The sequence below is a fragment of the Larus michahellis genome, chromosome 17 (genome assembly GCF_964199755.1).
Source record: "Larus michahellis chromosome 17, bLarMic1.1, whole genome shotgun sequence".
NCBI lineage: Eukaryota > Metazoa > Chordata > Aves > Charadriiformes > Laridae > Larus > Larus michahellis.
Window position 1 is genome coordinate 2,031,657 of NC_133912.1, and position 26,466 is coordinate 2,058,122.

At 43.9% G+C, this 26,466-nt stretch overlaps 1 protein-coding gene across 6 annotated transcripts in view; it reads left to right on the top strand.

Annotated features, from left to right (window-relative positions):
• The window catches only part of FLI1 (Fli-1 proto-oncogene, ETS transcription factor), an 89,779-nt gene that overhangs the window by 29,459 nt on the left and 33,854 nt on the right, over positions 1–26,466 (top strand). For all 6 annotated transcript variants that reach the window (XM_074561222.1, XM_074561224.1, XM_074561223.1 and 3 more), the window contains one exon: positions 21,436–21,647. In XM_074561222.1, the coding sequence (XP_074417323.1) occupies positions 21,436–21,647 (212 nt within the window). The remainder of the gene's footprint in view (positions 1–21,435; positions 21,648–26,466) is intronic.

Sequence of the window (26,466 nt, forward strand, 5' to 3'; positions counted from 1 at the left end):
TTTGATTTCGGCCTGCTGAGACAGGTGCAAATCTGCTTCCAGATCACACTTGGATACGTGGCAGGCAAATTTTCATTAGAGGCTGCAATAACAAGACACGGCTCTTGTCTCTCAATGCTCTATAGAACTGGGAAGCTCTTCTGCATGCAAGCGCCTGGCTTGCTAAGGACAAGTGCTTTCCAGCTAGCGGGGGGCACGCTGGGAGGTTTGCACCATTTTGTCTTGTTAGGCAGTCATTTAGCAAGTGCCATTTGTTGCAAGCTGCTTCTTAAAAAACAAAGGGGAGAGAAAATGCAGTTAAAATGAGTTTTGCCTTTTGAGCAAGCTCAGAGCCTTCCCCCGCTTCATGGAGTGCGGTTGGGTGCGGGGGCGTTGCAGGAGTGGAAACCCTGATCGCAGACGCGAGCATTTCACTTAGAGAGGGTGGTTCTTTACTCACCCTAATTAAAAAGATGCACAAGGTAAATAAGAAGATGCACAAGGTAAGCCAGACAGGCGACCTGGTCTCCTGATAGAGTCATTCACCTGCTTTTCCGGGCATGAGTGTTATTTGAGTGCTCCTTATCTTTTTTGGTCAAGTGCGCACAGGACTTTAGTTAGTGCAGGAGCTGAGAAATGTACCATGAAGTCCAGGTTTTCTCTCTCTAGTCATGCCTTAGCAGCGTGATGCAGGGTGGAATAATTTTCTGGAAATATTAGGAAATTCAGATATATTCCTTGCACACAAACAGCTGGAGCTTCAATTGTTGTAAACCCATTCTAGTGAAGGTAATGAAGAAAGCCTGGGGTTTGCCTCCTGTACTTTTAGTTGGACAATTACGTTGCAGATTAGACGGGCAATGGAGATCTGAGGCAAATTAAACGTGGAGAAAGAGGCATGTGATTTGAGTAACGCAAAGAAACAAGTGAGCTGCCCCTGTGGAAAGCGAGAGTGAAGGTTCTGCACCCACCAGAGGCTAAGAGGGCAGCCCTGGCATTAGGCTGAAATGCATTTCCTCTTTGCCCAAAAAGACCTAAGAAATCAGAGGAGCAGTTCAACTGACGAGAGTTATCAGGCAGGCGAAAACGGCAAACAAGGCCAGCGCAGTTGTGAGCTGCCTCTGCATCAATACTCATGTCACCAAGCTGGGCTCACAATAAACACTCTGTATGATACGAGTGCACGTGTCAGAAGGCACTTGGTTCTGGATACCACATGGCCAGAGGGGCTTGGAGAAATAAGAATGTACAAAAGAGAAGCAAGAAACAGGACAGTGTGGGGCTAATCGACTTCTCCAGAAGGACTGAAGGAGAAATGCTGGATGACATGGCAGTGCTCTTGCCAGCTCTTGTGGTATTTGGTATCCATCTGGAAAGCCTGAATTGCATTCTAATTACATAAGTATATCGGCATTTATTTAATAAAAGTGAGTTTCTTAGGATCACAGGGAAGAGCTAGGAATTGTCCTAAAAAGATTAAAACTCCAGCTGCAAATACAATTAGACTTTTAATGAAGATTATGTGCAATTAAAAGGCCCTTGGTGCATGTCTACATGGGCACTCCCAGCTGCTTTGAACCAGGACAGCGTGAAGCACGATGCAGAGACACTTGTGCTGGCCCCATTACAGAGCAGGAGAACTGCACAAACAGAGACTCCGCTGCTTGCGGACCTAAGGTGGTAAGTTGGGATGGCATGGCTGCGAAGCCTGTGGCTGTAAACCAAAGCCCTTCATTGCTTGCTGTATACATCCTCCTAATGATCATCATAACCTTTAAAATAACTAAAAAAAAAAAAATAATAATGGCTTTAAGGGTCTAATTTTAGCCTAAGAGTGATGAATTGGCAAGGAAGGGGACAGGGAGAATCTGCAGATGCCAACAGGTCTAAATGCCAAGGATGCGCAACGATGACTTTAAGGGCTACAAGAAGATCCAAGTAGGCTTATACCTTAGAGCAGGGCTGTCCAAATCAGAAACAGCTGGGAGCTGGCTTGTGCTCTTATCAGTTTACTTGATGGAAAAAGAAACTTTAATACGCTGCACTATGCAAACTTGTCCTGCGGGCAGCCCTGCCTAAAGGTGAGGGCCAGTGAGGGGAGGGTATGAAAGTAATTTGATGGGTAGGTGATGCAGGGGAAGTGCTGTGTGAGCTCATCATTTTAAAATTAAACCTGGCAAAAGCCCAGGAAAGGCCTTTTTGGGAGACGAAGTCAGATGCGTTGTTCTGTGCCCCCCCCGCCCCCCGCCCAGCCCATTCCATTTCCATTATTCCTTCTATCACACAAATGATAAAAGAGGGGGTTGAATCATGTTTATTAATTCAGAACGACAATAGGACACCTGGACTAGCACCTGTCAGAATATGATGCAAATTAGCCCAGGAAATCTGGTCTTGATCAGTGCAGCCATAATGAAGCGCTAATAGAACTGATAATGATTTGAACAGTATTCATAGGAACAAGCTTTGCTCGGATATTGGCTCAATTGCATTAATTAATGCGGTACATAGAGAAATGCAGCGTTGCTCCCATTCACAGGGACTTCCTGATGGTTTTCTGTTGTTGTTTGTTTTTTACACAGACAAAACCGAGACTTATTATATTTGCAAACAATGGCATCATGGAGATGCTCTGATTTACTGCAGAGATAGAGGGGGGATGATGGTTGAAAGCTTAAATTAAAGCAGGATTTCCTTCTGTTTTCTCAAAGGAAAGGTTAACATTTGCTAATAACTGTCACAGGCTGTAAATGGCCTAAGTGTCATATGATGGATTTTTCTGATTGCTTTTAATCGAGGTTTTTAGAGATCATGGGGTGTAAACGAAGAAATGAACCGAACGTTCATGACTTGAACAAACCTCAGGAGATGCGACTAAGATAAGAAAAAACTGTTCTGGCAATGAAGTAATAACAGGTTCTCTGCTTCCTGAGTTACACTAATTTTTATCATTATTTTAATGTTCTTTATTCTGTATCTCTCACTGAGATAAACTGGTCTGCATAGATGGATATATGCTTGCATAGGTTTTGCCAGTGGGTGGAGGGTTTTTTACCCTACAGAGATATTGAGTTGTTATATTATCTGTTTCAGCTCCCATGTGTGGGTTTTTTTTTTTTTTTCTCTCAAACTTCAGGCCAAATTTAGATGATGGGAATGAATTAGAATTTTACAATGTCCAAATCAGCTGAAAGATGGCAAGGCTGAGGCTAGGAACATGCAGATGATCTTTCCATGAAAATTATTATTTTTTGCTGAATGCCTCCTCGGGAGAAAGGGATAAATGGGAAGGTATTTCGTTACCCTACCTGAAAATAAAGGACATGGAAATAATTCTCCAAACAAACTGAATCCCAGGAGTGGACTAATCTGTCCTGAATAGTGAGCACTGGGTTCTGATTAAAGGGTTTTTGTGTCATCAAATTCTTTGTCAATAGGACCCAAAATGCACAGAAGAATTTTTGTCTTGGTGTAGCATGGACTGCATTTTTCAGAAATTCAGGACCACTGACACATGTGGCTTTTGTTATGTTTTTTTTTTTCTTTTTCTCATGACATCTCACTGTGGATTTGTAAATCGGGTGAAACAAATAGGTTTAGGCCAAATATATTGGTTACCAGGGCTCCTGTTTGCACTGCGGGGGGGCGGCCCATCGTGTCAGCTGCAGCGAAGTCCTGGTATAGAGCAAACCTTTAAAAAGCAAAGAAAGGTAGAGAGGGGACTATGCAAGTTTAGGCAAGAGCATATTGGGTGAAGTGCATGCAAATCTCCAGCTGACACAAGCTGTATCCTCTCCCACGAAAAACTTCATAATAATCTGTGCAGAACATCATTTCAGGATAAACACAATAATGCTATAAATACCCCAGGCCATTTCCTGTTGTTCTTACTGCAGCTTGCACAGGGTTTGCGTCTGGGCAAGGGTGTAACTATAATCCGCATAGTAACACATACATTAACCTTCTTCTCGGCTTCTCTCACTAATTGTTATGGGGGTGTTTTTCTTTCTAAACAAATGCATTGTTTGTCAGTTAACCTGTGGTTTGTTCCACTGAGCATAACATTCATAATTAATGAATCGAGCAATATTCTTTTCTTTATTTAAAGAATTTAGGGCAGCAAAATGGTAAACTTGTGTGCGTGAACAGATGAGTTGACCTGAATATAATGAGTCACTGTCACATACATTTCTCATCCCAGGTTATTGAAATTTATGCACATTGTTAATTTTGACTCTCATACTTAAAGGAAATTAAACCCACTTTAAAATATCAATTGGGATGAGCAAAAGGCAAACTCTTTCCTGAACGTCTTATGCTTGATATTTACTGAATTGTATATTTTGTTTAAGTGGATTTGTTATTTTAGTGGAAACAGAAGCAAAAGTTACACTCACATCTGCTTGTTAATTGCATAAATACAAGGAGAAGAAGCCAAAAAAGTTGCAGAGGGAAGCCCCTGACTTCTAATGTATGAATTAAGTCTTTAGACTGAAAGTTCCTCTAACTATACAATTTTAACTTAGCAATTTCATTCAAACCGGTAATTTTTTTTAAATAGTGTTGGCAATGTGCTTTTTACTACACAGAACAAACTAAAAGCCTGGATTATGAATAGACTTTCCATCGAATTAAGCCAAAAAATTAGGGCATATATAAAAAAAGAACCTGGGCACCTCCAAAGAAGATATTGTACTACTTAAGTCTTAAAAGTTTCCTCCTGAAGTGAAAAACAAACCCAGATTTACATTACCCAGGTTTACTAAGCTTGGATCTGACTTCTACCTACGTGGTCGGTTTTAATCAGGTAGTCAATCCCATCTTCATTCAACAAAAGCAATTATAAATTGTTCCTCCAGTTTATATGAGAAAATGGTTAAAGAAGAGAATTTTGCCAAGATAGCATGAGATAGACAAACTGAAGAGAAACTGCCCCATTTGTGAAAGGAACCAGGCCCCAAGAGCTAATCCATTTGCCGCTATCCATGCGAAGAGAAAAAAATGCTCAGAAGTGGTGTGTTTTTAAAAAAGATCATTGTAAAACAATTTGTCTGTGAATGTGAACAAATGAGGCAGAGTGGGTGTGTGCAATGGATATGTTTCATGTGAAAGGCAAGGAAGGAAATGGGAATAGCAGGCAAGAATGGGGGAAAAAAGGCCTGATGAATGCAACAGAGACAGAATGCGCTGTTCCTGCTCCTACTTATTGAGATTTTACCTCCATACAATTTTTATATTAACTGAGTTAAGGCAGGGAGTGGGATTTTCAAAAGCTTTAAATGAAGGATAAAATGTATTTTGCTTGCCTGATTCATATTTATGCCCTTGGAGATGTCCCTAAAGAAAACACCTTCCTTACATCTCACACGATGGCTCAGCATCTGAAGCAGTTCCGTGAGAATCCAGACAATCGGGCCCTCAGCCTGATTTTACTACAGTTGTGCTGTTTGACCTTCAGTGAATGATGTCTTTGTGTCTTGTTCGATTGTATGTTAAAGTTTTTCATAGATGAGAAAAGTGGTGTGAAATCTACTCCGAAACGTGACCTTTAGTATGTGAGATAAAGCAAGGCAATATTTTGACACTTTTAACAACCCCCACCTAACATTTTCTTTGATGGTACTAAAAAAAATTGTTTTCCTGGAAATTAACCCTGAGGTCTTCTGGCATTCCTAAACATGTTACGTCTACTGTGACGTGAAGAAGTAGCAGGGGAGAGTTGAGCATCTGTAATTACCTCAGTGGAAGATACGTAAAACATATCTTGCTGTGATCTGCAGAGGTCCTTTCCAACCTAGATACCTGTGTCAGCGGAGCTATGGGCCACGCTCCAGGTGTGCCATGCTAGGAGGGTGGGACAGACCAGTTGGGCACCAAGTGCTTGGAAAGGACAACCAAAGAGGGAGCTTAAACCATCGCCATTTCATTTTTTTCAGCTGCTTCCCCTACAGTTCATTGTTTTTCTGAAGTCAGGGACATGGTCTGATGGTCTGATCTGATCTGTAGCCCTTGGAAGCTAATTGAGACTACCCAGCTCTCCTGTGAAAACAGGAGAGAGGGTGCTCCACAGTCTCTGCTTCCCCACACCTACATTTATCTGTATCATTAGCATGTTACCACATACAAGCTTTCGCGCTACCAGCTCTTGTTGGGAGATGACTCATATTTCCAGGTAGGCCAATCTATTTTCACACCTGCAGGTAGTGGTTTGGCAACATTAATATTTATTTTTGATCCCTCATTAGCTGTACTAACTGGTGCATGCCAGACTTCCAATCATGTAGCCTTTTGCGGTGCATTAACAAGTACCTCTGAAGCAAAAAACTTTCTGTCAGCTTCTATGGTGTAGCCAAACAGTGGGTGCCCATGTCTTCAGTCAGTGAATATTGTAAGCCAGCCTCTGGGTTTTCTGCCTGTCTTATCTTCTCATTCCCAACCAAAAGGAGTGAGTTTTGGGGAAGACTTGAATGTGTACAGCTCCAAGGCACAAGAGAGGCCCTAATATTTCTCAAAATCTCCCGAAGTGCTGCTGTAATGCCACCATCCCCACTTTATAGCTTTCTTCTGAGAACTGCAGTTGTTGTGTGAGCAAGTGCGTGGCATGCTAATACGAGCTCTTTCTTCCTGTGTTCTCTGGATTGTTCATGCCTAGCTCTCACACAGTGTTAATTTTGAAGTGCTTTACCCAAAAGGTCACTTTCTCTATTACCCCTGTTTTGCCACAGCTCTGTAAAAGTGTTTTGTCACCAAGTCACCCAACAGACCCCAGGTCCCCTCAAAGCTACATTGTGTGTGAGGAGCTGACTTTCTGTCTTACTGTTCATCGTATAAACATCATCTGAAGCAATGTTTCAAATCCCCTTTTTGTCCCCATTGAAGAGAAATTGTCTTAATCGTCATCACAAACTAACAGGAAGAGAAGGGGCAGCTAACGAAGAGGCACTGCTGAATGACTGACTACCGGCTGGCAAAAATCTTGCTCTTAAGAGGATGCTGATGAGGAAAGTGACTGTTAGACCCGCCATGAGGAAGACACGCTACTTCCCTTGGATGTTCATGTGGTACCTTTCCAAACCAGTAAGAACCTGTGCCTTAACAGAGAGCACGGTTGTGCCTGCACTCCCTGAGCACTGGGAGGAGAATCAGACCCCCGGAAGATGCAGCTCAGGCTTGCAAGAGCTGGTCAGTCCAGTCTGTGGCAGGTGCCCCAGAAGGGAGCTGCAGTTTTTATTTGGTCCTTACGTGTGTCTCTTGGAGACCTCCACTTCCCTCCAGGATCAGAATCTGGCGTAGTTTTAGTTGCCATGATATCAAAATGCCAAATCTTAAAGACATTGAGGTACCTGCGCAGGCAAATGAAATCAGCCAGAGTTAAGAACTACACAATTTTCTTAAAATATTTCTAAGCATCTCATTGCTTCTGTAGGTGTCTGTATAAAGTCTTAAAAATATCATTAAAAGTCTACAGGCTATAACTGCTTAGATATTGAAATGTTGCCAGGACAGAGAGTGCATACTGTGTGCGTTTGAGTCAGAGTCATTCGTGCATTGACATCTAAGTGCACGGATATGCAAACAGCTGCATGGAAGGTCCGATCATACATCACCCCAAAGACAAAGGCAAAACTTCCACTGGTTTGCTGGCATGGTAGCAAGCCTAAAAAGGCTTAATTTGGTCCTGTCTCCAAAAGCTGTAACAGATTTCACTCTGCGTTTGTATCAGGGACGTATACGAGAAGATTCCTGTTAGATACGGTCTGACATTTTTCAACTTAGTGTCTTTTTGACAGAAAGAGGCGAATTTATCGAAGTCCTATCTATTCACTGGAAAGGTTAATTTTTGACAGTTTGCTGAAAGCCCTACTTGGTGCTTTCTCAAGTTTTCCAAGTTTTGTTTTGAAACTACTCTTTATTTAGAAATATAAGCCAAGTGCAATATTTTAAGAAAAATGAAAAGGTTAAAACTGCAACGAAACATTCAGAATATCTGAGACAAAATATTTCCGTTAACTTAAGGTGGACTTCTCTGGATAATAGTTTTGACTTTCTGTCCAATGTCAGGATTGGAAAATTTCTCATAGTCTCCATAATTTTCTCAGGATATGAAAATGGTATCTCGCCGTATTCTAGGTTTGTCCATCTCTTACCCTGCGGCCTTGACACCCACCTTTGCCCCTGATTTTACATAGAGAACTTTCACTTGAGTTGAACAAACGATTTTGCTGCCTAGATGGTAAATGAGCCCACATGTCCCAAGTATCACTCTAGTATTGAAACCACAGGACCATTTTTCTGTGCTTCCTGTACACTTCCTGCTCACTTGAAAGCTGAGGAAATGAAGTATGTTGAGGTGTGAACATTATTAGTGTATTTGTTTGTATTGTGAAAGCTCTAAGACAGCAGAGATACAGACCATGACCAAATATGGACCAGCGTGCCAAGGTGCTGGGCCCAGAAAACAGGAAAAAAACCCCTACCAGCCCATTCCCCCAAGGCATTTATAAATAAAATGTTAGACAAGCAGTGATATATTCCTTGCACTGCCCTGTCCATCTGGATACACAGGCAGGTATTGCCTGACACTCTTAGTCAGGGCAAAACATAATGTTGGTATTGGTTTGGGACTATGCCAACGTGTGCCTCAATTTGTTTTCTTTTTTTTTTCAGCCCTCAATTTCATTAACAAATCAGAAATGGGTCTTTGAAGGGCGGTTGGTTGTTGGGTTTTTTATTTCAGCAGTGCTCCCATTTTCTTCAGAAAGAACTGAGCAAAGACAAGAGCAGAACCGTCCCTGGCTCCAAGCCAGCTAAAGACAGTAGTAAAACGCGTACCCACTGCCTAGCACTGCCGAGGCCGCAAAGATGACACCCACATTCCTTGGGCCGGGGATAACTCCTTCGCTTGAGCTGCTTGAAAAATTCCAGCTGAGCTGATACCTACTTTTTTTTTTAATCCTAAGAGTTTTAATAGGAAGCTAGCGTAGGGTCTCACTTCTGCACAGAAACCGTAGTTGCCCCTCTGTAGGGTGGCTGTCTGGTTAGCACAGTCAGAATTGGGAGGGGGGGCTATTTTATTAGCCGGTAAAGCTGATTGATTTATTAGAGCAGAAATCTCTTGCTAGCTCCAACACAGGTTATTCTCCAAATGCAAACTCTATTTCATTTCACACACACAAAATAGCCAAAGTGCCTGTGTTATGAATAGGCCCCTTTGTTACCCTGCGAATCGACAAGACAGACTGTTTAGTTCATGTCTGTACATTAGCAAAGGAGGACGGGGTCTGTGAGACAGATGTGGCCTTTAATTGCATGGAAATATTAGAAGATCGTTAAGCCATTTTTGACAGGGTTTTCCTCTGACTGAGGGAGCAGAGCGGTGTTTCAGGGAAGGCGCAAGGAGCAGCCCTGTCTTGCCAGCCCCACAAATAGGACCTTGTCCTACTCCCTCACTCCAATGCTAAACAAAACCAGAGGAGATTTAGTCAGAAGCCCCACTTTCCTGCCAGAGCTGCTAGAACTACATCTCAGAAAGAACTCTCTTTAAATTGCATCTGATAAAAGGCTTTTCAACACAGCTCAGGGGACTTGCCCTGTTAGAGATAAGACCAGCCGTATCAGCTCTGCTAAGAACATGGAGATGTGCCGAGAGGCCTGCTTCTTATTTATGTTAGCATGATTTGAGTGTAAGAAACTCTTCAGCAAAAGGAAAACATACTGCAGGCATCTCGGAAAACATCACAAAGTGTTGCATGTAAAGGCAGCCCAATTTTCTATAGGAAAGCAAGCTTTGTTTTTGGGGGGGTGGGTGGGGGCTAGGTTTTAATCTCGGTTTAGCTACAGTCTTCCAAATGACTTCTAGCAGAGTGTTTGGTTGCTTTGTGTTGCTTCCCATGCTGTAAAATTAGTGTAACAACCTCATCTCTGTCTGCGTGGCACCCCTGAGATACTGGCTTTGTCTATACATTGCTATCAAAGTAGGAGCCTGACAGCTCCGTACTTCACAGTTAATCAAGCCAGAGCTAATGATTTTCATTACAAAAAAAAAATAAAAAAAAAATCAAAAACCACAAAGCGAAACAAAATCCAGAAAACCATGACATTAATTGCTACAGGTGGGGATTTGATAAGGGACGGTGTGGATCACGTGGAGGTCTGAGCAAAGGTCCTCGAGATGACAGAAACCTGACAGAATCAGCCCGAAACTGGCCCTTGGGTGTACACGTTTTTGGCATCACCTCCGGCAGAGGAGAGCGCTGGGATGCAGAGCTGAGTGACCTATCTAAAGCCACAGCACTGAATCGCTCTCAGTGCTTGGATTTGGCTGCTGGCTCCCTGCTCCCTCCCTCCCAAACACGCTGTGACCCTGTGCTTTGTGCCTTGCCTGCTTTCCCTACAGCAAAACATGCGAAACTCCCTGCCATGAACTCATTCACGGCCTCTGCCTCCCTGCTCTGCTTCACCCGGCTGAGGGGAGCTGGGGAGAAGAAGCCATTACTTCTCCCAGGTGTGAAAAACTATCCCTGAGCGCAGCCTTCTTGAGGTGGCAGTAGCAAGAGATCTCATTTATCTAAGCAAAGCTCTGAGCCCTTCTCAGTACCATGCTGATAAAACCAACAGACTTTCTGTTAATGGTTACTGATAAGAGATTTTGGTAATTTTTTCGCTCAGCCTTGGAGGAGAATAAGTTTTGCTTTTGTCTAGCAGTTCCAGCCCTAGAATAATACTTGTCACTTCTATGACCTCCTTCTTCCACGAACATTGGAGCACTCCAGAAAATCTGAGCTCATTCAGGGGCAGGCATCATACCGATAGGGAAACTGAGACATGGGGACATTAACACAACTGTAAAGTAGCCTTTTTTTAATTTTTACTCTCAGATCTCCTGCTTGTTGAGTTAGCCAGGAGGCAGCATTCACTGGGCAATTCTAGCAGACGGGACACCAGAGGTGGAGTTAGATGTATATATTTAGTCTGTATGTTTGTCTTCAGCAATAGCTTCACTATAGCGTTAGGCAACAGAAGCTATTTTACTATTGCAGTTTCCTGAAACGAGTGTTGGTAGGGTAGTCTTTCCTCTGTGGTGTTTGCTATCCCTAGGAAGAACAGCACCTTGTCAACTCGTTTTTGTACTGTAGTGTTAACCTTGGGTTCCAGCCCAGGTGCCGGTACAGGATTTGAACCCATCACTTTTTGTCCAGGAGGTAAAAGTGATGGCTATCCCTGAATCCTTCCAGGACCTTTCTCTTGCAGTGAAATTAAAACATCGGTGTTTCTTTGTAAAGAAATGAAAAGCCCCTGGGAACTTCCAGTGGTGTAAACTGGGTTTTCCTGTTCAAGTATCTCGATTGAGATTGACAAAGAAAATATCTCAGTGTAATCCTGCTGGGCTGTTTTCCTTGGAATGCCACGAGCGGGCTTGTTCGCAAAATCTCTGCTTTTCCTATAGGCGTATGCAGAAACAATCTCGTCACTGGAGCCACAGGGACTGGGCTCGCTGCACAAGAAAAACACAGATCCATGCCATCCCAGCGGGGTGGCAGCCCTCAGTTCCGCTGCCAAGTGGAGGAGACCAGTTGGGAACTGGATAAGGAGCCAGCAGGGTATTCTGCAGAAGGCATCAATGCATGCCTTTATTAAGCGCTCAGCTGGTCAACGATGGCACCTGTATTTGCAGCCAGGATCAGTGGGCAAAGGAAATGGAAAACCTGGTCCGGGTATTGTTGCTAACTGCTCGTCTTTCAGCCCGTCTGTCTCATGAGGTTTAAACCTAATATTTTAGTGGGATTCAAGGGACTGTGGCTCCCAACTTCCGCTAAATGTGAATGCAACTTGTGTAACTTCAGGCTTTTTTTGAAAATCTCAACTTTGGGACTTATTCATCCCAGTAAATGCCATTTTTTCTGGTTAAGAGGCAGATAACAGTTTCACAGTGCTCTATCGAGCATATGCACATGCTTCTTGGGGAAGAAGTAGGTTCCTATGAGTCCTGAACCACCACTCCCATTTCCTCTTATCTCCATACTTCATGTGATGCACACTTGACAACAAGCCTAAGTAACCAGCTCTGGGCTGAAACACGGAATTTATCCTCTGAATATCACGAGCACTGAGACCCTGAACACAGATTTAATCCAAACGTAACTCAGGGACTGGGGCAAAACCCAGTGCGCAAATAGACTGGAGCCCTAATGTTCGAAATCTCAAGCCACATCTGGTTTAGGATTCAGCTGCAGGACTGCGTTGGACTTGTATTTGCCCCCTCTGATATAGTGTCCAGACCTTGCAATATGCACCGTGGATGTCAGTGATGGATTATGCCTTTTATTTCCTTTTGGCTGAACCTTTCCATCGCTAAACATTCCCTAGGTAAGAGGCGTTGAGCTTTGCTCAGGACTCTTACCCCTGTTTCAGGGGAGAAGCACATACTGCGCTCTCTCCTGGAGACTCTGCTTTGATTCTCCCATGCTGTTGTTTTTCCTTAGTCTGGAATAAGTCATCTTGGGCTGAAAGTGCATGTTTTGTTCTCTGCGGATGGAAACATAACAGCACCCGATGAATGTTTCCTGATGGGCTTCCTGCGATTGTGAAGGGAATGGTGTCAGAGAACAAAACAGGATACGATTGCGGTGTTTGTGAATGTAACTGGGACAATGGTATCAAAGTGAAATAAAAAATAATGAATGGGCATTGGTGTAGCGGTGAGTCAGAGCTCGGAGAAACCTGAAATATTTGTGTCTCTCTAAACTGCCACCTCCCAGATCTTGAATTCCTGGGAGAACACTCTTTTTACAGCTTCCAATACTTTGGCAGTAGGAACCTCAACTGAAAAGATAAGATTTTGTCGTTTGCACCTATTCCTTCATGCTTTTAAGACTCCGCTTTATGTCTTTTTCCAAGGCAGCCTGTTAAAGAGGAGGCCCGTAGATGTGACATACCCTCTCTCATGACAAACTCCCCAGTACTTTTGGGTTTCTCATTTTATTGTTTTCCTTTCTAGGGTGAATAATTTATATTGAAAAGATTCGATTGCTCTTTGCATGTGGAAAACAAAACCAGCAGGATCATTATATAGTGTCAGTTTCTGGTATGAGTAAAAATACCACCAAAAAGCTCTCCTTTCAGAGAAACGGTGGCACTATTGCAACAGGCAAATGCAGTTTAAAGTGAGCTCAAGTTTTCTGAAACAAAGCGCTTGGTCAGTCTGCAAACTCCCGATGAAATATTTGCACTGAAAAGCAGCCTCTGGCACCTCATGAAGGAGCGGAGTCGGGCAGTGGGTGCTTCAGGACAAAGCTGATGTCAGCACAGAATTTCTGCGTAGCAATAGACTGCATTTACTCTTCAGGATAGTTTAGGTTTGTCAGGAAGCCAGACTCTGAAACCATCTTACAGTTTCCCTCCATGTGTCTTCAGCAGAAAAGACCATAAAAATGCTACAATAATATTTACTGAAGTGTGTATGTTCACAGTTATATCCATGTGTCTCTGTTTACAAACGCATCTGCTAAGGGCAAGTCAATTATTTTACAAGGGTGAGGGAAAAAAATTAAAAGGAAGGTGAATTAGAGCTAGGTGGATTTGACTGCCCAGCTCTGCAAAGCAATCACCCCCACGGTGTCGAGTTATTTTTAGTGAGCGTGAGCAACTTTGGAGCAGAAAAGCTGTGGGCAGAGATCAGTGGTGATATATGCACAGTAAACTGGTCGAGGAGAGTGTTAATACATGGGAAAGCCTGACTGATTTTCTGGAAACATGACATGGCTTGGAAAAGATCTTGAGATCCTCCCACCTCAGCAGAGTTATTCTGATTAATTCACGGAGGCGAATCCTTTTGTAGTTAAATTAGCTGCCAAAAAAATGAAACCTGGCTCAAGCCATGCCAATGGCAAAGCTTCCAGCACTTTTAACAGGCTTAACATTTCACCCCCAAGGTTCAGTACTCATCCTAAATCATCTTACCTGTCTTGGTTGGCAGAACTGGGCAGGAATTCTCCCAAACCTTCTGGGAACAGAAGCCAAAAGCTGTGATTTGTCCCTCATGCGCTAGTGGGCAGGCAGCTCATCCGCTGCTCCCAGCATGTATCCGTACCAGCAGGGTGTGCAGCACCCAAGACGGGTAGAAGCGCTTAGGGAAATCGCGATCTATAGGCCGGGGGATACAGGTAAGCTGGCTGGAGACTGGCCCGGAGGCTGCATGCTCCAGAGCACAGCTGCCATTCTCTTTAAAGGAAGAGCTGCAGCCTCCAGGACTTAGGAACTTAGATGATGGAAATGTCACCATTTATCAGACATGTCCAGTCTCTCTAGCCTCAGATTTCACCATATTACTTTTAAGAGGTCAAGAGGCCACAGCAGTAATTTGGGCAGGTTCTTTTATTTTTCCACTTCCTCTCCTGGTCCTGTGCTGAGACCACACAGAGGTGTCTCCTGGAGATTTCCCTGGGGCTGGTGCCCCTAAACCTCCTTATCATCAGCCCTAATGCAGCAACTTGCTGGGGAGGAGTACTGTGACCTGGTTATTCCCATTTGGTGTTGTGCCTGTTGGAAACAAACCAAAATAGGCTCTGAACCGATTTATGTCGGTTCTCAGCCTAGACTGAGAAAAAAAGTCGTTGGTCCAGATCATATAAACATGTGCATGAAGTCAAAGGCTTTTCTGAAAAGTCAAGTACAGAAGCATAATGTAATATTTTTTTTCTTTTTGAGTCAGGTTTTGGGGATCTTCAGATCAAAATAATAGAGCATTCATTTTAGTAGCCTTCTTTTACCTGCTTGGCATGAAATTTCGCGGAAATAGGGAACATAAAAAAAGGAAGATATATTTCCTTATGAGAAATTTTGCAAACTCATTTTGCCCCATTTTTTAGCTGGCTAATTTCAGTGTTTTTTTTGCTATGTATGCCTACCTTATCCCTGCTTTGTTTCCCCCTAGCATGAGTTACTAAGTTGTGGTTTCCCATTTATTTGAATTGTGAAGAAATGATGCTGTATTCTAAGGCTGACAAATTACGCTCCAATGTAGTACTCTGGGTGGAGAGCAAAAGAAAGGCAGGCTGAGCTGCAGAGGAAAGCTTGCCTCCCAATTTGTCCGGGTAGTGACCTGCTTTGTATAGTTTTGAGCAAGTCTTCAGTGCGGAGTAAGAGCAAAATTATTGCAGTGTGGGATGTCATCAAAATAATTAAAGGAAAGCCTTCCTTTATACACAAAGCAAGCCTCAAATCTGCAGAAACTTTGTTTTAAAGGTATGCTGCCTTCTTCTTAATCCTTAGTCTTCCTACTGCAGCAGTGAAAGCGAGACTGCATCTCCTCTGTCCCTCCTCCTCAGGGCAGGGACAGATCTGTGGCATGAATTACCAGCATTTGGGTTGCCACAACCCGAATGCCGTCAGTTCAGCTGGAAAATACTGTGTCCAGAAAGCTTTGTCGGTCACTGTGCAATGCTGCAAGTAGATAGAAGAGGCAAAGAGCAATGCACTTTGGCAGCGAGGGCTCTCAGCCTGCTGTTTTCACTCCAGCCTTATGATGGATCTCTGGTGCTAGCTGCGGCCTGCAAATCCCCTGCTGTAGAGGCAGGCCTTAAATTGATTGTGAAGGGCACAAGATTGGATTGTGGTTGTTAGCAATAAAATGCCTATGATTATAATTTTCCAAGGGGAGTTATGTGGAGTCCCTGCACCAATCACACAATATCCTGTAAGGAAGGTGGAGTGGCGTGAGCAAACCTCAAGAAAAGTGTGCTGAAAAAGCTGCAGAGGTCTTGCTATCTTTTTGTTTTGGTTAGGTGTAAAGACTGGATATGTTAGAGTGGGGGATTGCACTCCAGGCCTTGCTTTGAATAACCGGAAAAATTCCTGTTTGTTTTCCAGTAACAGCACTGGAGAAGGCTCTGTGCCCCACAGAGCTTGCAGCGTGCACGGATCAGGGCAACAGAGGACTGAAGGGAGCAAAAAGGCACAGATAGATAGGTTAATGCCTTGCTAAAGGTTATGCCAAAGATCGAGGGCAGGGATGAGAATAATATTCTGCCTTCTTGCCTCCTCATTCAGTGTCCAATCCATCCGAAGTTGCTGCCCCAAGATCAACACAGACTTAGCTCCTTTTTAAATTTGACTCATTTTCTTGTAAGTCTGATGTTATCTCTTTTCTGCTTGTATGAGATGTTGGCTGCAGAAACGCTGACTTCTAACACTGCAGTGCCAAAGTCATTTCTATTCAAGGAATAGATCCTCTGTGCTAACCTCAAGCTGTGTGTAAGGCTAGTTGCTGCTGGTACCTCATATTTCGGTGCTTTGCATCATACATCTGGGCTCTTCAGACAGTGGATTTGTGTTGGTAACGTTCTCTTTCTAAAAGTATTTCAGGAATGATTTCCTCACAGGACTAAGAGTGGCGAAAGTATATTATTGGAGAAAAAAAAAAAAAAAAGAAAAGAAAAAAGTCACCCCACTAGAGGTAGACGTAAATCTTTCCATGCATGGCATGATGGTTCAAGTACTCAGCATTTTCTTCTAAGTCAGACTTTGTGGAGGAGGATGAACCTTTGATGTTTAGCAATGCCTTTTAAATGTGGTTATGGCCAGAAAAGTGAACGTGAAGAGCTCAGAGTCAATATTTGGTGAATACACATTGCATGCACCTGGAAAGAGCCGTTATTGTAGGCAGTGGATTATACCTGGGATGAAAGCACTGCCTACTGTCACCTCACCAGCTCTTGTTTTCGTGACCTTTCTCACAGAGGTGAAACCGGGGAACTGGGAACTTGTAGCGAGCTTTCCTTGCCAGTGAACTTTGGATAAGGTTAAAAACCTGAACTTTTTGGGGCCTTGTCCAAGACAAACCTCCAGAGGTTAGCGAGGACATCAGGACATCCCAGGGATGGATGTCTTATTAGTGCAGTCATCAATGCAAGAAAGACTGTGTCAGGGACTGTGAGGAAAATGGTGATGATGATTCACATCATAGGTCTGCATTGCACAGTTGCCCCTGACTTTTACCTAGGGGTGGTTTCTCAGACCCATTCCGTTCATATATTGGCTCAAATGTCCTGCTCAATTACTTCAGTGAAAACTTTTACTAAAGCTTGCACGCCACCTCCATTTCGCGGTAAGGAATCAGGATAACTTGCTTGAAGCACTGGTGGACTGTCAGCCCTCCCCACTGTGCTACCTGTGTGACCAGAAGAACAGGCTGCCTTTCCCGCAGCACACAGGGACAAAATCCAAGTGTGCCTCACCTTACTGTAGCCTTAGACCTGGGATCTGGGTCTAGATGGCTCGTCTGAAAAAAGGAAAACTGCAAATTCAACCTCGTACAACTCTAAACTGTTATTAATAATGGTCATATGACATTTTCAACTCGAAGGGATCCAGAAGTGTGTGCCAAGTCTAAGCGCAGTTGTTTCAGCAGCCATAGCAATGGGAGCCTTTCATTTGTGGCAGTCCACTGGTGGGCTGCCCTTCACAGGGAGCTGAACCTACCTCTCTCTGTGCTGCGAGCTGCCGTAGACGGGACTTGCCACATTTATGCCAGGAATGTGATTAAAAACTGGAAAAACTGAAGCTAGCCTTTTCCCAGAGGCAATATAATGTAACATATATGCCAGAATAATACACACAAGACCCCTGTCTCAGACTCAGTCTGGCCAGCTCAAGGACACAGCCGGGGAGGCAACAGCATGGGGGGAGCCCTGGCGAGCTGTGGCCTGTCTGGCTAGGTTATGTTAGCGCCTTTAACGCCTCGACGTGTTTTCCCAGTTGCCCGTCGCCAAATGCTAAGCAACTCTCGATTCCAGGGGATAGAAATTTTCCCTCTGGTACTCAGTTTAACTGTTGATCTTTTCCTCAGCCAGAACTGAAGCCAAACGCTTCCTGAACGGATTAGTCCTTCAAAACTGAATCTGGCCAAGCAGGGCCTCTGATAGTGAGTACAAGGAAGGTTGTACACATTCCCCACCTGGGTCTGTAGCTTGACACTCCGGCAGGACCAGCCGAGCCCTGTCCTCTTCCAAGAGAGTCCCAGGTAGTCCTTACTGTTAAGACATTATCTGAGTGGTCCCCGTGCCCTGACCCTGCCAGCTAAAGGCTACCTGTTGTTTGCCACCCCTTTGTTTTTCTCTTAAGCCGGACACGTACACCCCGCAGAGAAGCTGATTGCAGCAGGGCTTGGCTTCGTGCCACCCAACTTCCCTTGCATGCAATCAGCAATACTTGTTTGCTATTTGCATGCACGACCCAGGTCGTAAGCAGGTGTTACAAGCCACTATCTCTGCCTGATCTGCTCTGGGTGTCTTCAGTTCCCCCAGAGCCTTGAGTGTGTAGCTGTTGTGGCTGTAACTAACTCAGGGTTTAAGCTCAAACGATTCCTGGCTCAGTAACTGCTTGAGCCTGCCATGATGGCAGCCATTGCGTTTGAATTTCTTTTCCTGCGTGCAACAGAGTTTTAAAGACAGTAGAGTTTGCAGTCTGTCTGCATTCAAGCAGCAAAACGCTCAGCTTTCTCGGTGCAACTGCTGCCTGCCTGTGAGATTATCGTTGTCCCCATTAACTGTTAGCTGTAGGCAGGGCCCAGAAGCCGCTTTGTCTTTCAAGAAAGATGCTTATCTGAGGAGGCAGGCTTCTCCATCAGATATTCGGCGTATCAGAGAAAAGTGTGTACTTGCCTGCGTATGTAAAGATAGTTGTACTTGGATGCAACCCTAATCATTGATCCTAGTCCAGAGCTGTTCTTTGGGGTGAGTTTGTGAGGGGGTTTTCTGGGGGGGAGGTGGCCAGAAAGATCCCTGCTTTCCAAATTTTTCCCTGTCAGAACCTTTCTTCAGAAGAAAAATGGCTTTAGGCAGAAAAAGCATTTTCCCAGATATTGTTTCCCTAAAAAACCCCCAACTTCATGTATGTTTTTAGACTGGAAATCTCCAAACCAAAACATTTTAAAATTTTATTTCATGAATTTTCAGTGGTACTCATGGTTTCCGTGCCTCTGACCAGTAGTATCAATGCATAGCTGAGACTGGGTCTAGACAGTTGTCTCTCCAGCACCCCAGGTATTTGGGGTTCACCTCATGCCATGATGTAGGGATCCCCACATTTTCTGTACGGAGAGGAAGCAGAGGCTCACAGAAGATGTGTCATTTAGGAACCTCGGCCTGACATCCTGACTTCAGCAAACCAGAGAAGCAGCAAGTCACTATATCCTTACCTCTGATGGAAAGGCTTGCTCTCTTTTAAGAGCTGTCATCAGAAGATCTTGTGTTCTTCTGCCTTTCTACACAGGCAAAGTTTACAGCCTGGAGATAGTCTCAATCCCTCTAAAGGAGTTTCTGACACAAGGCTGTGATCATACGGGATTACACCACAAGGAAATTCTTCCGAGGGGCACCTTCCACTCCATACCTTACTCTAATTAAAGCTGAAAAAGGGAGGGGTTATTTTTGAAAGGCTGTGGATCCACCAAGAAAAAGCTGCTGGAAAGGATGAACGCAGTCTGAGCTCCTTGCAGTATGCACCTTTAGGCAGTGTTGGGTAAAAGCTCTGATTTTTGTTGTTTAAAAGCAATAGTCATCACAGCTGATCAGTGTGAGAGGTTGCTCACAAAATTTTTATAGCAAATACTGTAATTTCAGCAGGACTCATGCAGATGTTTGAGGGTTCCCCTGAATTCAAGCTTAGTCAGGCCCACTTAAACTCTAGGCTACTGAGGCTTATTTGGTTTTATTACGTGATCCGAGATCTGAGATAGAAAAGTGCTGATATTTGTAAATGCAGAGCACTGACCTGACTCTTTCTTTCTAAGTGGGTTAATTTCAAGCTGAGAGGGATTCTCATATTTACCCAGTAGACCCTAACTATTGACATTTTTTGTGATGATATCATGAGCCTGGTAAGATCTGATTTGCGCTTAGATTCTCATGTAATCGGAGGATTCCAGCAGCTGCACTTTTCTAAGTTTTCAGAATTTCTGTTTCCCTCCCTGATCATGGAAAAAGTTTGCAAAACTAACCTCAGAAATGACTACTGGGGGGAGTGAGGGAGAGCGCGAGCGCAATAATTTATTATTCTTAAAAGCTCATGTTTTGGACTACGTCTTGTGAATTTGGAGCGCCGAGGGTTTAGCAACACACCAGCTTTCAAAGCAAAGACAGTGTCTGTGTGTTCACGGGTAACCCACTGCTGCACATTGATGTTACGGGCCTTTTGAATTCTCAGCCCACAGGGTAGGTGGGTCTGTTGCTCTCTTTGTTTTGGAGGTCTGCTCCATTAACTCACATGAAAGTAGTGTGTGCTTTTAGTTTGGGAGGTTCCTCGTTCAGTTTCTGGCTTGCCAGCCATAATGGCAGCTGTGTTATGTGCGGTTAGCTTAGCTCCATAAAGAACATGCAGACCCTGTCAGATGCACTTTGAACAAGGCAGGCCTGTGCCAAAGCCTTTATGAGCCTGGCATGCTTCATTTAGAAAACCCAAGCGCATCAATGCAGGGAAATTGATAGTCAAAACTTTTTGTCAACATTTGGAGTTTCAGCAGGGGAAAAAAAAGGATGACAATTTCCTGTTTTTAAGCATTTCTAGAAATGCACAGTTTGGTAACTCACGAGTCCTACATTTCCCACAAAATAAACAAAAAGGGTAAAGTAATGCATTTTTTATCCCACCACTAACACCCGTAACTCTGACCTGTACTGACTGCTTCTCCTTCGCTGGTAACCTCAAAATATAAACACCACACAAACCCCTTTGAAAGAAGATGTATAGACCTTCAAACGGCACTCCAGAAATGTTACATACTACATATCTCTTTGGCTGGGTTTGGACCAGCAAGTGCAGGCAGGTGGGCAGGTAACTGTATGAAATCACAGACCTCTTCTCCCTGGTGACAAGTGATAGGACGAGGGGAAACGGGTTCAAGTTACGTCAGGGGAGGTTTAGATTAGATATTAGGAGACATTTTTTCACTGAAAGGGTTATTAAACATTGGAATAGGCTGCCCAGGGAGGTGGTGGATTCACCATCCCTGGAGGTGTTTAAAAAAAGGGTAGATGGGGCACTTAGGGACATGGTTTAGAAGTGGCTCTTGTCAGGGTAGGCTAAAGGTTGGACTCGATGATCTTAAAGGTCCCTTCCAACCTCAACAATTCTATGATTCTATGATTCTATGAGGCTGCTTAGAGCAAGCAATGAGAATGGCGTAGCACCCAGCAGCCACCTTTACTGTTTGCAGAAGTCAAGTTAACTCTTGCCCCACCCAGAGCAACACAGCAGCCAGCAAAGCAACCCACTGGTTTTGCATACGGGTTACTGGACCCCAAAGAATCTGATTCAATCTGCAATCCTGGCAGATGGCAATTTCAGACAGCGCTGGGCAGCTGTGGGGCCCTTGCAGGTGCTCACCAGCTCAAAGAGAGAATAAGAGTGGAGTTACTAGTTTAGTCATGACTCTGAGCTCTTGGTTTTTTTTCTCCTCAGGAGGCTCTGTCGGTGGTGAGCGACGACCAGTCCCTCTTTGACTCCACGTACGGCGCCGCCACTCACCTCCCCAAGGCAGATATGACAGCCTCAGGGAACCCTGACTATGGCCAGCCGCACAAAATCAACCCCTTGCCTCCTCAGCAGGAGTGGATTAATCAGCCCGTCCGGGTCAATGTAAAAAGGGAATATGACCACATGAATGGATCAAGGTAAGGAACGACCCTTTCTGCATCTACTGAATCTCAAATAAAAGCAAAGCACATATTGTCCATTCGTGCTCTTGTCCTGCATATCAACAAAGTCAACTCTTTGCGTAGGACCGTATCCCACTCCCTCCGGAATTCCTTTGTCACTCATTTTTTAATGGTCTGAGGATCTTACTCTTGCAGTTCTGCAGCGTGCATCTCTACCAGTCTCCACAAACGCTGTACAGACTGGGACATGAAACTGCCAGGACAGAGTTCATGCTGCAAACACTGTTGTAAATTACACATTTCATCACTTAGTCCGGCATCCCACAAATGTGCCATGGTTCAAGGAACTCCTGAAGATGGAGTCGGTTATGCAGGAACAGTCGGTGTTTGTACCAGTGCTCCCAGAGTGAAGCTAGTGAAAGCTGCACTGGGCTGTATGGGCTTCACTGGAGGGCACTTCTTGCATCTGTAACTAGATTCTTGCTTCACCAGGGCTGAAACAACCATATGAAACTGGAGAGCTATTTGATGGAGAAGGGAAAAAGAGGAGACTGAGGTCCTTTATGGCAGTCTGTGAGGTGTAACAAAACAAAAGGCATATACCCATGTCTTCAGTGTGAATATATGTGACCACTGGTGAAAAAGAGAGTTCAGGAGTAGATTTGGGCTGTGATGTTGACCCTCTAGGGGACGCTGGTTATGATGTGGCTGGAGCTTTTAGCCAAAGAGGTAGGAGGCCTGCCCACCATCATTTGTAGTTAGAGCTGGGGGAGATGGATCATTTCCCTGTCCAATGAGAAATTCAAAGATTTGAAAAAAATTTATTATCACAGCTCAGATTGTCTCTTTTAAAAACATTTCTACAAGTTCAAAGCCCAGGAAAAAATTTCACCTTCTTGGACAAAATCCTTAGCTGTTGAAATTTCAATATTTTTCAGTTTTCAGTATATTTGATAAAGAAAAGCTATTTTATTTTTTAACATTACGTTTTAAAGTTCATATTAGTTTTAAATTTGACCTTAATTTCAAAGTCACAAACATTTCTAACATTTGTACAATGTTAATCCAGGACAGTTAAACAATAAGGGGTTTTCTTCTTTAGGGTTAGTTTAGGGCTTCTGTACCAGCCTGTTTTCCTGGTTTCTGAGAACCTAGCAAAGTGTAGAGTTTGAAACAGAAAGCAGCCTCACACTTTCAGACTTCTATAGCGAGATGATGGTGTTAAGGACTTCAAACAGCAGCATGTTCTTTTTCCTCGTAAGTATACAGTAGATGCTGATTTTACTATAAGATAAAGGTCTTTGCGTCAGTTGGCCTTTGATGGTGATCATTTGTAGACTGAATTTAATCTTGCCCAATTGCACCTTATTATCATTTCCGGACTCCATAAGAACTACATGGATATTTGTATTAGTGTTTCCAGTCTCAGAATTGAGGCTGAAACATGGGAAAAGTAGTTATTTCCTGGAAAACACCATCCCTGGATAACAGAGGCAAAAGGATGGATCTTGAGAATACCACCAGGTTGGGGTTTTTTGATAGTCACCAGGACTACCTTTGGCTACCAAGGCTAGTCTCCTTAAGCTATCCCTAAAATCTTTGAGGGCAATGCAGAGTGGGATCCTGACTGAATGAGCGAGGCTTGTGCATGGTGCTGTGCGGGTCTGAGCTCTCCATCCCGCGGAGAGGTGAACCAGTCGTGAGAATGGAGGTGGCAGAACCAGCCTCACGCATGGCACAGGCAACATGCTCCCACGATCATGTGAGGAAGCCCTTTGTAGTTCTGCATCAGTTGCTCACGCCCATAGTGTCAGACCGACACACAGAGAGTGTTTCCTCCCATTATGCTACTTGTCTGACTCACTCCAGCAAATTTTGGAGGGCCAAGGGAACAAGTCGTCCTGTCACATCTGCTCAGCTACCACAGGCAGCATGTATTTGTGCTTTTCGGACCCTGTAAGCACATGTTCTGTGTGTGTGAGTACTTGTATGTCCAAAAGTCTGTGTAACATTCTCTTTGTATGTCTATTGCATGTACTTGGGAATGAAATGTATTGAGCTGTCCTTCCGTTGTGATCTTTGTGTTACAATTTCCTCATCTGCTCAGAAAAAAAGGGAAATAATACTGCTTTGACAAACTGATTCATTACCAACTGTAAGTGCTCTGATACCCACGGAGAAAGGCCCTCCAGAAGTGTGTTTATTTTGGGCAAGGAGGAAATCCTTCTTTGTGGACTTGCTCAAGACTACAAGATTCTTGGGCAGAAACTAAGTGTCCTCGGTCCCTCTAAAAGAGGGGTAACAACTTCCCAACCTGTTAGAAAAAAAGAAAAGACTGTTTTGAATGTCAGAACTAAGCACTGAAGTAGCTTCCAGCCTGTCTTTTGATAACTTGTTAGCACAAGAGCTGCAATCCACCCCCGAAATGAGAACATTCATCTGACTTATCCATCCTCTCCTCCTATTCATGGCTAAAAATTTGCCCTTTCCCCCCATGTCCATCTCAGTTCATTGTTAGGGGTTGGACCACTAAAGTTCCTTGTTCCTCTGCCCATCAGCTGCCTGGCAAACGCACACGCCGTCTGAGCGGCAAACGCCAATCTCAATCCAAGTTAACTTGAACTGCGGACTGAATAACAAAACCTATCCCCCCTCCCTCTCTCTGCCTCTCCTTCCCTCTCTTGTTTTTCAAGCACACTCTCTTAGCGGGTTCCAGCTGCCTCATTAGAGGGAGCAGCCTTTATTCTGTGTTTCACCTGTACTTGAAGCGTTTTCTGCTTGTCGAGAGGAGGGTTTATGTACTCTAGGGAGTGATAAAGCTGTAGGAAACCTGACAGTGGAGGGAGCTGGGTGACGGTAAGGGACAGTGTCCAGCTTTTCTTCTTTTTCGTAGCAACCAGAAGCAGGTCTGACTGCCGCGAGGTATAGCGTGATGAGTTGGTTTGGTCCTCAGCAGGGTGGGAGAAGGGGTCTTTGAAGAACCTCTCCAAGCCTGTTTTGCAGCGCCGTCCCTCCAAGTGCGAGACAACATGGAAACGCTGACCAGCTTTTGACCCCGTGTCGGGTTTTCCTGGTTTACTCCCAAACTGGAAAGAATTCCCCAGATAACTGCGTACTAACTGTGCATAGGGGATGTTCAGGCAGGGGCAGGGATCTATGTTTTAGGGGAGAGGATGGGATTTCTGTGTTATCGTGAGATTCAGAAGTAGAAATTTTGTGGAAGTTTATAGTATTATCAGACTTGGATGCAAAATACGGCCTCAAAATCTGTCCTTGCCCTCACAGACAGCTGCTCGCTCAGAACGAACCCCAGTGCTACACTTGTGTTTCACAGGGATTAATGTCCAAACACATGGCAATTAAAATCCAACATAAAAATATTAAAATCTTTGTGCTTCTTACACCCTCTTTGGCATCGGGAAAGGGAAGTGGTCTTGTGTTTGTAGCACTGGCCTGTTGCACACAAAAAATAGAAGTCCGGCTTTTCCATGGGTTTACTGCAAGTTGTTCTGTATGTCGTTCGTCTCTCTTTGCATCCATGTGGAGGCTGGCAGCGTGACTTGCAATCTTTGTTCTTTGCGGGGTTTGCGTCTTCTCTTTATTTCCTTTATAGCCCATTCAGGGAAAGATCTGTCCCCTACAATGTGCTCATACAGTTCCCAACACACTAGGCTTGGATTTCTGTTGGGACCTTTAGATGCTTTTGTGATATAAACACACAATAATTTATAATTATAAAAAAACTCAAACAAACAAACAAAACTTTCACATTTTGAATTCAAATGAATAAAGGAGGAGGATTATTTCGAAAATGCTACGTAAAGTTTGACCCAGTTTACAGTCCGTTTTAATAACAAATTTTTCCTTATATTTTACATAAATTCCAAATGCAAAGTGAACCAAACAACAGACGTTCTAAATTTTGACTGTATTTACTGAGCTACTGGAGATCTACATTAGTAGCTAAACTCAGGGAGTGATTTTTAAAAAGACATTACAAAATTTGTATGATCTTCAAATGTGAAAGCGTATTCTAATGTGCTGGATGCGTGCATAGATGCAGGCAAACTTCACTGTGTAATTCCAACTGATGTTACGGATTTTGTTTAGCTAAAATAGTGAAGTCTGCTTTAAAAATGCTTTGGAGGCATTCTCTTGCTTCAGAATATTAAAATAATGCTAAGGTTCGGGGATTTCAGAACGTTTTTATGCCACAGTAATTTTCTCAAAACAAAACAAAGGGACCATCTATAATGTCTGTAAGATAAAAATCCCCTTTAAGTAGCGTGTGAGCCCTCTAGTGGGACCTGCTGTGTTGTTCCAGTCCCCAGCCAGAGCAGCAGACTGTGCAATCACCTCCTGGTCGCATTTACCTGTGTGAGATAAAGACCATTCTTTCAGTCCCTGCCGAGCCTCTGTGCTTGCCTCATGCAGTTTGAGTTTTGTAACCTGGATGTCTTTTTCCATCCTTTTTACAGCTGTCCCTTCTTTCTGCAGTCTTTTTCAGCGTGAACCTCCTCCCGAGGCATTCCTGAGAGCAGGATGTGAGGCAGGGTTAAAGTGCAGTTAGATGCAAGTTTCGAGGAGCTGTGATTCTGCCCCGATAGCTCTGATCCCTGCCCGTAAGAGGGAACCACAAGTATGTCTGTTCTTACTTCCTTCACTGAACAAAAAAACCCCTAAAGTCTAATTTAAAGTGTAAAGATTAAAGCTGAGATGACCAAATGGGGACTAACAGCAAAAAGTGGCAAATTTATAATGAAAAAAAGATGGGAAGAGAGGAGGAATGAAAGGATAGGAAGAAAGGGACAGAAAGAAGGAGGAAACAGCCCAC